Genomic DNA, 11,922 nt, shown 5'->3' with positions numbered 1-11,922 from the left:
ACAAAACAAAATACGAAGAACATATGAATTTAAAGGAAATACATTATTAGGGAGAACAATATGAAGAAAGTAACTAGAACATTCCAGGGCAGGTATTAATTTTAAACAACGAGAAAGAGGAAATTTTCAAATGTTGGTGAGTGAAGATCGCGACGAGCATCACGTACGGAAAATGGAACAATAGATAAGCGGAGTAACCAAAAGTAATAATAATTACAAAACTACTTAGATCGTTTTCTTTCCATTGGCCTATCGGACTCGTGTTTTGTTTCGAAAACCCCGGAAGCCGAACTAGACTCGGGCGATACTTGCATGCAATAGAAACACAAAACCCCAAGTATGTTTCAATTTTCTGGAAGTCTTTCTTTCTCACAATGTAAATGTCTAGAAATCCTCTTTCACTGTTTATAGCAGATATGACAAGTTCATTATCCTTGACAACAAAATAAACTGCCGGCAAAACTATATGACGTTCATATAATACCGGAAGTTCTGGTATATCCACGGTCATCAACCTGGTCCAAGACATGATACAATCTTTCACCCATATGTTTATCTTCCTTGTTGTAGAACATTGGTGTAACAATGAAAGCCGATCTCCCTTAAAAATATCTAGTGCAATAAAATTATCCTCAACATACTTAAAAGGTAGATGATCCAAAGGTTCAAATCTTTCTTTGATAAAATCAAAACTTTGTATAAAAGCCGTATTGTCTTCTCGAAGACCAATCCAGTAAGGAGTTCCTCTCAAAGAGACACTCGCCAATGGTACTCTAAGGAACCAATCAAAACTAATGTCTATAGTCTTCCACATATTAGAGGTGAATTCGTAGACTTCAACCGTGGCACGTCTACCTTTGGAGTTACGAGGACATCGAAACCTTACGAGTTTGTAATCATAGATACTTGATGATCGGCGTATGTATCCAAGGCCGTACGCTTCATCTAGCTCAAAAAATTCGCTGCAGTCACATTCGATCCATCTTGAAAGTTTTAATAATGGGTTCCAAACTAAAATTTGGTTGCTCAATACATAATACAATACACCGTCGCAGTGACCTATCTTATACACTTTAATGTATTGTTGCAACTTTTTTGGACGAATGTTTCCGACGGAAAGGTTTTGGAGCAGTATAAGTGTATTGTCTTTAATGTTCAGAGAAGTAATCTCACCAAAACAAGTCCCAATTAGAAAATGATGTTCACCATAGTGCTTCGCGAGGAACCTGTCCTCTACAAAGAGAGTGTTCCACTGCTTGCACACAGCTCTGAACCTTGCAAGAGATTTCATTGGAACTCTAGAGAGAACTTCCTCTTGCAAATCAGATGGAAGATCTATTGGCATCGTCATATTTTTTTACTTGTAGTGAAATGATTTACGACTGAATGGTTTCTAATTGATGATAACTAAACCCGATACACCCTTAAATAGAGACGACTACTTTGTAATGGGCACTAATTTAATACTTTTTTTTATCTATTATTATCTATATATATTTTGTGTTTCATATGAGTGTGACATCTTGCGTAATGATAATGTGTCTACCTAATAAAGTGTTAAACATTTATTTTTCATAAACATTTATATATTTTTAATATATTACTTACTATAGTTGACCTGTCTTGATTATCAAATCCAAGCTTTTTAAAAAATGGTATTAATAAACATAATTACTTGAATAAAATTTATTGATTTACTAATTATAATATTTATTTTGATACGTTTCCATAATTAACCATAAAATATCTTTTACTCTTTATGCTTTTTCTTTTGGGACTTTTGTGACATTGAATTTTATCTTCAATATTTCTAGATCTAACTTAATTCTAAAATCTATAAATTAAATATTAATGTTAAATTTTATAAAATATAGCCAGAAATCACATAGTTAGATTCTTATGTAAATCTTGGATCCTCTAACAGATCGATATGTGTAAAAGTTGTAATAAATGAGATTGTGACATGTGTGTTAGTTAATGTCAAGTTATGTCAATAATTTTTTTTTTTTTTTTCACTACCAAAAAAAAATGTCAATAACTTTTTCAACTTTTTTTTTCTTCCCTGAACCACATAGAAAAGTTAATTAAAAAAACTTATTAACATAAATTAATTAAAACAGATATGCATATCTAATAAATTTTAACAAGCAACTCTAGAAAAAACTATACTCTCAATCTTTTCAACTGCTATTTTTAAAAATGGTAATGGTACTTGATGCAAATTTTTTATGGGCTTGATCGATAAATTTTTTTGTAAAGTTGAATCGAAGAGACCAAGTTTTGTATTGTGATTAGTGAAGTTGGCTCGATACTTTACTGATAGGCTTACTGACTTGTAGCATGGAGGGTTGGATGGTCACAAATCGATCCACTTTGAGAGGCCAGGATGGGAGTAATGTTTTACGAAATCTTTCCTCCAGTAATTCTATCTGTTGAATGGTTTAAGCTGGATGGTGCCCATACCTGACTGGCTTCCGAACATTTATCAGAAACTAGAAGCATATTCTCATCGACAGATAAGTCAAAGAACCTATTAGCTACAAATCTAATGCATCTTTCACCAGTGCTGAATATGATATTCCATGGAATTCTGTACTGAAAAAGAGGGATTCAAATCAGACATAGTTTAGAAGTTTAGATTGGTTGAATATAAGTATCTTTTTCGTTTTTTTGGGTATGTATGTATAATGTATTCACATGGCATACACTTCTCTTTTCCTTTCATTAATAAAAACAGTAACTAAGGCCTTGTTGAGTATGATCTTAATGCAAAAAGGACAACAACTATCTTTCTCATAAAGTTGTTAATATATGAGGTAAACACGCGTGAACCATTCAAACGGCAAACCTGGATTGTAATAAGGGTGCATGAAACTGAGTTACATAGTACTGTGTAATACATATGTAGCCTGAACGAATATTACATACCTGAAAGATACCAAATCCCTTACCTGACGAAAAAAGAAAACTGACAAAACACGAATCTCTTAATTACAATCTTCACTTACGTTATACAAAATAAAAATAAAAATTGTGCTTAATAAAATAATTAGTTTGTGACATAAAATTTTACTCTTTAAAAATGACAACAAGTGAACGAACCAATTCAATAAAGGATGTAGATGAAAGAGTGATGTACTTGAATCATGATGAATATGTTTTGGAAAAAAAAAAAAATCTTGATAAATAAAGAATATGATGGCACATTTTAGCAAATAAGTGCGGACTATGTTAACAATTTATATATATCTGGCAGGTTTGCTTTCACGCGTATATATAATACAATAATATTAGTGGTGAGAGAAATGGTTGATTATTGTATAATATAAACGAATAATATTATTGTATTATAGAAACGAATAATAATATTATTTTGTTTAGTTTAGTCAAACGAATTAGTATATATATTTTTTATTTGGGATTTGATTATTGTTATATCGTTGATCATTTTTGCTTTCACAGGCATTTCCGAAATGTTGTTTCAAGAAACACCGTACCGAATTTGTGTACCTTCGATTATTAATTAGAAAAGAGGTTAGAGAACGTGTTACGTGGTAGCTATTTCCGTAGTATGATCATATTCTTACTAGATAGTGAGCCTCCGCAATTTCGCAGGGAACTCATTTTAATAAAATAGTTATTATAAAGTTTCTTTATTTTATTTATCTTTATTAGGTTATTTAATAATAAACTCAAAAAATAAAAAAATTTGAAACTTTCTTCAAATATTTATTGAAAAATATTCTTAAAACTAACTTTACCTTCACATGTAATGAAATAAATAACTAAAACTATAGATATATGATTAAAAACTCTTTAAGATTAAATACATAATGATTAATACTATAAACATATGATAGGTAATTGCATTTTTAAAATAAAATTTGATGTACTCAAATCCACATATCTAAATAAAAAAGAACATAAAGAAGAGTTGTAATGAAAATATGACGTTTTATAAAAAAAATGTTGGACGGTTATAAATATAAACAATCATAATAGAAATATACGATAAAAACAAACCAAAAGTTTCAGTTGTTCGACAAATAACTTTAATTTAACTAAATGATAACAAACATTTATTTAATTATATTTTAGTATCATATACACAACCATAAATATCAAATTTTCCAAAAATTGCAACAGTTCAAAATAGAAATAGAAAGTATTAATGGTTCATCAAATAAATTAAATTTTCTGTGGTTTAATTAAAAGGTTGTAATAATTTATTTAAATTTAATTTTCTAATTAAAATCTAATAAATAATAATTTATGAAGATTTTATCCGAGTGATGTGATCTTAAATATTAAATATAGCAAATGTTGCAATGATTCAATTAAATAGGTTAGAATAATTTAGTTTAATATATTTTAATAAATAAAAATTCATAATTTATGAAGAATTAAACTCAGATTCTGAATATAATTAAAAATTATTTCTTCTGTCTCTAACAGATTGATGTTTTAATATTTTTTCTTGTTCCTAAAAAATTGATGTTGTACATTAAAAACCTAAAATAGTTTTTTTTACTATATAATTTTCTCCACATGGCATGTTATCTGAGGTTTATATTTTTTCTTTCTACCAAAAAGTAATTATAAATTAATTTATAGATAAAACTTTAACTTTTTCTTAATATATGTGAAATGGTCAAAACATCAATCTATTAGAGACAGTGGGAGTACAACGATTCATAAAATAAATCAAAATTACAAAATTTCTCACAGTGATGAGAAGTCATTTTTACATCATTGTTAAAAATATGTATGTTGATAAATAATTTATAGAGTAGAGAATGACGTTGAAAGTTGAATTTCAAATTATTGTGATTCATCATATTATGAAGAGATTCAATTTTTTAAAGAGATGCAACCGTAGAAGTTTCTATCAAAAAATATATACATAAAATATTTGATGAAAATGTATAACACAAAGATGCAACTGTTATTCACATTTATTCAGATTTATGAAAAAATCTGTGTTGAATAGAAAGTTTAAAAATTTTGTAAAGGAAAAACAAATATATAAATTTTTAAAGATGTGTATGTTTAAATTGAAAAGAAATTTTGAAAATTTCACAAAAGAAGAACATATGTATATATTTTTAAAGGTTTCTAAAAAAAACCAAATATATGGATTTCAAAAGATGTGAACATTTGAATAGACACAACTATTTGTAAGAGACACAACTTTACATTCAATAGACACAATTTTTTAGAAAGACGCAACCGTAGAAGTTTCTATCTAAAAATATTTTATGAAAATGTGTAACAAAAAGAAGCAACTGTTCTTCGTATCTATTCAGATTTATGAAAAATCTTTGTTGAATATGAAGTTTGAAAATTTTGTAAAAGAAAAACAAATATATAAATTTTCTAAAGATGTGTACCTTTGAATTGAAAAGAAAGTTTGAAAATTTCACAAAAAAAAGAACCTGTATATAGATTTTTTAAGATTTCTCAAAAAAGAAAAAAAATATAGGTTTCTAAAGATGTGAATATTTGAATAGAAACAACTGTTTGCAAGAGACACAACTTTACATTCAACAGACGCAATTTTTTAAAGAGAAGCAATTGTAAAAGTTTCTGTCTAAAAAGAAAAATATATATATATATATATATATATATATATAATATTTTATAAAAATGTATAACGAAGAAATGCAACTGTTTTTCGCAATTTATTTAGATTTATGAATTTTTTTGTTGAATAGGAAGTTTGAAAATTTTGTAAAAGAGAAACAAATATATAAATTTTAAAGATGTACCTTTGAATTGAAAAAAAAAGTATGAAATTTTCACAAAAGAAGAACATATATATAGATTTCTAAAGATGTGAATATTTGAATAGACACAACTGTTTGTAAAAGACACAATTTTAGATTCAACATATGTAATTTTTAAAGAAATGCAACCATATAATTTTTTTATCAAAAAATAAATAAATAAAATATTTTATAAAAAGGTATAACGAAAAGATACAACTGTTCTTCGCATTTATTCATATTGCTATTATTATATAGATTATTTTTTAAAAAATGTTATGGTTTATTTTCTTCTTCTTTTTATTCAACTGGTTAATGTTTATATATTTTTTTCACGTTTGCACATGGTTTAGAAAATGGTTGCGGTGATTGCACATGGATGGAGCTCATCATTAAAAACATAAAATTTTGAAAACAAAAACGAAAGAACTGGTAAACATAATAACAATGAATTTCAAAAATACATTAATAAAGAGCTGACGGAATTGATCAAGCCACCACTGACTTTTTAAAAAATTTAATTTTAAAAACATAATAACTCTCTCTTTTAGTTTAGTCGTTCGTCTTCCCCGTTCTAATAGCCAGTCCTCTTACTTTATAACACACCACACTATTTTACCTCTTCCTCATATCTCTCTGCATCTATCTTTTTACATTATCTATCTCCATGGGATCAAACTCAGTGGCCGCTCTCTTCCTCTTCCTAGCGGCAGTCCCTTCCATCTTGGCCGTGACATTCCAGGTCGGAGATACTGCTGGTTGGAATAGTGGTGTTGATTACACGACGTGGGCTAGTGGAAAGACTTTCAGAGTCGGTGACACTCTAGGTAGCTAAAACGTTTATCTGGTTACTTGTTTTACAAGAAAAACCTTTGTTTTTTACCTAGCAAATCTAGGTCTATAAATCTTGGTGCAGATCACTTATGTTGCAAGAAACCCATTTCTTGGACTAATAGCAATTAACAAGCTACTGATTTTCTCTTGTACAGAGTTCCAATATGATCCGTCACACTCGGTTTCAGTGGTGGATAAAGCTGGATTCGATAGTTGTGACAGCAGCGGAGAAACACAGAGCTTTTCTGGGGGAGACACTAAGATCGATCTTACAACAGTTGGAACTATGCACTTCTTTTGCCCTAGTCCTGGTCACTGCCTCGGTGGCATGAAACTCGCTGTTCCCGTCCTCCCCACCGCTTCATCTCCGGCAACACCTTCTCCACCGTCTTCGTCTACTCCTTCTCCATCATTTTCCCCTCGCTCTCCGCGTAAACCTAAAATACCGCCTCCAACAGCTTCTCCCCCGGCCAACGGTACGCCAGATTTAGAATCTTTGACTCCTTCACCGTCTCCGTCAACGCCTTCTTTGTCTCCATCGACACCTTCACCCTCTCCATCGCTGCCAAATGCAGCTTCTAAGGGAGTCATTAGCTATGGAGTGATTGGGATGACGATGGTGTTGATGTTCGGTGTTATGAGCTAATATTGGAGACTGAGCTTTTTTTCTCTCGATCTTTTTTTGGTCATGGTCATTGGAATTACTACAACACAACCTCATCTCTTGTTTTTACTAAATTAATTTTCTTTTGATTAAAGTTTTCCTTGTCGTACATAGCGCAGTATTATCATTATTATCTTCTTTTACATTATTGTCGAATATATTATAAATCATATTCCATTTTCATGTATTAATGACATTATAATACTGTAGCTATAACAAAACACACAACAACAAAATTAACAAAAAAAAAAGGAAATACCGAAAAATATGAATATTCCCTTTCTTCCGCTATAATTTTTTTAACAGAACCTTGACCAGGTTTAAATAATTAGCTCTTCAGTTTTCCGGAAAAAAATAGGGGTTTCCGTGATTGTCTTCAAACCGAAACCACGATTCAAGTTATGGACTTTGAGGAGCTAGGCAGAAACTATCCGGGGATGTGGCGGGTTTCACCACGTCCGGACCGACTCTGCATATACAGAGTACCGAGCATGCTCCGTGATTTAAACCCCGGTGCATATACTCCACACATGGTTCTCATTGGGACATTGCACCATTCTCTGAAATATCAGTCTCTCAAGTCCCTCAAAGATATGTCTGGCTCAATATCTCCCAAGTATCTCAATACAGAACTAGTTAAAAGAGAAGTACTTGACAGAATTCACAGACAAACTTCACTCTCTAGGGATGAAGCTTGATGGTTTACAAAACATAATAGAAGAAGACGAGGGTCTCATTAGAGAATGCTACTTTGAGTGCACAACTTGGATCAAGTCAGAAGACTTTATAGATATGGTGCTAAAGGATTCTGTTTTCATACTCATGTAGTCATGTTTCTTTGGATGATGTTAACCAGAAGAAGTCTAGGACCAATGCTGAAATCTGGGGATTCTTTTGTCGATTTCCTTTGTCTTGAAATTAACCACTATCAAGAGAGATCTACTTTTGCTGGAGAACCTACTCCCCTTCTTCATTCTAGATAAGCTTTTCGCTCCCATCGTCCCAAGACTCTTCCCTAACGATATACTTCATGGTCCACTTATGCTTCTTTATTTCAATTTCCAAAAGTCGGTTACATACCACCCAAACTACTTGCATATCACGGATTTTTTGAGAAGTACCCTCGTGGTAACAGTTCCCAAACATAGTCAAGGAAATCAACGAGGTATATCATAAGATAAAATACCATGCACTCAAGCTTAGCTTGTTCAACATATATGTACCACCATATACAGAACTAAGTCGTGCAAAGGCCTATACAAGGAGAAGAGATAGAGAGAAGTCACGGAAAAAAACAAAATCAAGAGATAATCATTTAAAAACTTCAAAAAAAAGTCAAGCAACCAATGCAAAGATCGGAATGACAGAAAAACCTAGGGTCCTCCCAACCCATATATAGAGAAGATAAATATATTAATAGTATGCGGTCCTTGAGAGTAGGAAAAAAAAAAAAAAAACAACAAGCATGAATAAAAGGAACAAAACACTAGTTGAATCGTTTTTTCCTCCACCGTATCCGAGTTGTGTCTTGCTTGGAAAATCCATGAGGATGAACTAAACTGGGAACGTAGACGCACGTATTTCCGGCAGTTGTGTCATAAACTGTTTGGAACTCGTTGTCTTTAACTCTGAAAATGTTAATATATCTGGCCACCTCGAAATAACAAGACGTGACGAGTGTATCGTCTGTATCAATAAAAAAATTCAGGCAGAAGCGACTACGATGAGGTTCATATAGCAGAGGCAAATGTGGTATATCAACGACCATCAGTATGGTCCAAGGCGTGATCAAATGCCTCACCCATATGCATATCTTCCTTGTTTGATGACATTGCTCTAACAAGGAAAGCCGATTTTCTCGAAAAATCTCTAGCGCGAGAGGATTAACACTCATCAAACCTAAAAGGAAGGTGTCCCAAGGGTTGAAATCTTTCTTTGGAAAAATCAAAGCATTGTATGAAAGCTGTAGAGTCTTCTCGAAGACCAATCCAATAAGAATTCCCTCCAAGAGACACACCCGAGAGTGGTACTCTAAGGTGCCAATCAAAACTGATATGATTAGTTATAACCTTCCACCTATTAGATAAGAATTCGTATACCTCAATCCTTGGAGGTCGATCTCTAGAATTATGAGGACATCGAAACCTTACGATTTTGTAGTTGTGTTGGGTTGGTGATTGGCGGATGAAACCAATACCGTAGGCATCGTCAAACCTATGAAAGTCGCTGCTGCATTTGACCCATCGTGTCACTTTCAGAAATGGATTCCATACCAAAAGCTGGTTCTCCATGACGCACAACAATAGACCAGTGCAGTGAACAATCTTGTACACTCTGACCCTATTGCCAAACTCGTGAACCATTAATCTTTTATTTATAAGGGTAAGGTTTTGGACTGTTAGAGACGGACTGGCCACCGAATTTATCCTATTACGAGCACCTTTGATTATAATCTGATCTTCGCCACATCCGCTATAGTTGTGCATACGAGACGAGTGCTGCTCGAGAAAGGTCTCTTCTACAAGTTGCGTGTTCCACTGCTTGCAGCCACATCTGAATCTTGCAAGAGATTTGTCCGGAACTCTAGACAAGATCTCATCTTCCAAATCGCGTGGAAGCGTCACCTCCATCGTGTAATCTGATAGTCAAGAGTTGGAATATACCATTCTCAGATAAACAGAGCAATTTCGAAGAATTAAGAGTTTAAGAACCAACCTCCTCAAACTCGATTTCCTGACTTAGATCACATGCACAGCTTGTCTCTCCCTTCCCATCTACGGCTGCTATCCATATGATTAGGGTTTTAACTCTTTTTAACTCTGACAACTTCGAAAACAAAATAAAATGCTCATTCGGCTCATTAATATGACACCATTATTTTATGGAATCTATATTCTATAACAAACAACATTCCCTAAATTTTCGGGTGCTACAACAACCTAATGATATATTTTTGTAAAAAATATAGTGGTTCTCTTTACGTACTTATGAGCTCTTCGTTTGCTTGAATTAACAAAGAATACCAATTAACGTTTGTGTTTGTTAATGCAAGTAAACGAAGGATTAAAAAACCGGATTAGATAAAATTTAACACTTCATATATAACAAGAAAGAAGATATCATTAGGCACAATGGTCTAATTCTAAACCGAAAATTAAGAAGAACGATCACAGTTTTCGAACCGGTAGGAATTATAATTATTTTTAAAAAAATATATACCATTGNCTTACCCAAGTCCGACCCGGTTTGATCACATTCCAAACCGTTTCGACCCTAATCAATCCTCGACTTATCTTNACCATTGTAAATTAATTTCAACAGAAGAAATACAAAAAGATACCGCAAATGTGATCCCCACAGTCACGTGCATTGTAGGGCTCGAAGGCCGAACGGGTCCCCATAATCCCATATAGCTGCCGCTCGAGGTCTCTATGACGCACGTGTGAAGCAAAACAGGGCACACGAATCTCTGGTACGTGAACACACATGATTCCCATGTTGACCTGACTGGAGCGGTAGGTGCTGTCTAGTGGAGACCAGTGGAATCTGAGCCGTTCAAACTTTTAACATCATCGTCAGATCTTATGAAACCACAATTACCGAAGAGGCATCTTTTTTTTTTACTAATCATCTTAATCTATATATTCTCGTCTGCGGCTTGACACATGTTCTCGACCAGTGTACTCGCTGTTTCTGTCCGTTGGATCTACCCTCACAGATTCTCATCTTACGGTGAAAAAAACCAAACTCAAATAAATATATCCTTTTCCACCGAATATTGTCAGATGAACAAAGTTGGTTTTATAAATAATCAAACTTTCCAACTTCAAAGTCAAGCTTTTTAAACAGTAAGCGAGTTCATTTTAGATTCATTCCACATCCTTTTCTTCACTTTTTTTTTCTCCCTTTATATACCAAAATTAGTTACAAACTTAAAAATCATATCATTTTTTTTTTAACTATATATATGGTTTAATTTAGTCCCACAACATACGTAACGATTTCATATAACTTTCTCCATTAAAATTATAGTAGTATAACTTTTGCCTCTTTTTTCTCAAATTCTTTAGTCTTATCTCTCCTCGAGAATTACGCAACCACAAACAAAAACCCATAGATAACTCGGAACTGAAAAGTTAAAAAAAAAACGAGAAAGAGGAAGAGAGAGAGAGAGAATGACGGCATCAGGAGGAGGAGGAGGAGGAGGATCGACGGCGGCGACAGGGAGGATGCCGACGTGGAAGGAAAGAGAGAACAACAAGAGGAGAGAGAGAAGAAGAAGAGCGATAGCAGCTAAGATATTCACCGGACTTAGATCTCAGGGCAACTACAAACTCCCTAAACACTGTGACAACAATGAAGTCCTCAAAGCTCTTTGTCTCGAAGCTGGTTGGATCGTCCACGAGGACGGCACCACTTATCGAAAGGTTCCATTTCTAAACTTCAGATTCTTTTTTTTTTTTTTTTTTTTAATTTTCAGACATTGAGCTGATATTTTTTCCGACAGGGTTCTCGACCAATGGAAACAACACCGCCGTGTTCCTCAATCCAACTCAGTCCACAATCATCGGCCTTTCAAAGCCCAATTCCGTCGTATCAAGCTAGCCCATCCTCGTCGTCTTACCCAAGTCCGACCCGGTTTGATCACATTCCAAACCG

The 11,922-nt window shown here is 33.2% G+C and overlaps 4 protein-coding genes across 4 annotated transcripts in view; 2 read left to right on the top strand and 2 right to left on the bottom strand.

Moving 5' to 3' along the window:
* Nucleotides 74-1,351, bottom strand: LOC104699052 (putative F-box/LRR-repeat/kelch-repeat protein At1g11620). The gene has a single exon (XM_010414406.1). It carries the CDS (start codon nt 1,349-1,351, stop codon nt 74-76), a length of 1,278 nt encoding a protein of 425 aa, XP_010412708.1.
* On the top strand, nt 6,359-7,408 carry LOC104791293 (uclacyanin-3-like). The gene is made up of 2 exons (XM_010517141.1): nt 6,359-6,592; nt 6,755-7,408. Exons 1-2 carry the CDS (start codon nt 6,433-6,435, stop codon nt 7,243-7,245), a joined length of 651 nt encoding a protein of 216 aa, XP_010515443.1. The 5' UTR covers nt 6,359-6,432; the 3' UTR covers nt 7,246-7,408.
* On the bottom strand, nt 9,147-9,893 carry LOC104699051 (putative F-box/LRR-repeat/kelch-repeat protein At1g11620). Its single transcript, XM_010414405.1, has one exon. It carries the CDS (start codon nt 9,891-9,893, stop codon nt 9,147-9,149), a length of 747 nt encoding a protein of 248 aa, XP_010412707.1.
* LOC104699050 (BES1/BZR1 homolog protein 1-like) overlaps nt 11,493-11,922 on the top strand; it is a 6,374-nt gene continuing 5,944 nt past the window's right edge. Inside the window, exons 1-2 of the mRNA XM_010414404.1 lie at nt 11,493-11,690; nt 11,771-11,891. Of these exons, the coding sequence (XP_010412706.1) occupies nt 11,493-11,690; nt 11,771-11,891 (319 nt within the window). The remainder of the gene's footprint in view (nt 11,691-11,770; nt 11,892-11,922) is intronic.

The sequence above is a fragment of the Camelina sativa genome, chromosome 6 (assembly GCF_000633955.1).
Source record: "Camelina sativa cultivar DH55 chromosome 6, Cs, whole genome shotgun sequence".
Classification (NCBI taxonomy): domain Eukaryota; kingdom Viridiplantae; phylum Streptophyta; class Magnoliopsida; order Brassicales; family Brassicaceae; genus Camelina; species Camelina sativa.
Note: the sequence above shows the minus strand (reverse complement) of the source record. Positions and strands in the feature narration are given on the sequence as shown.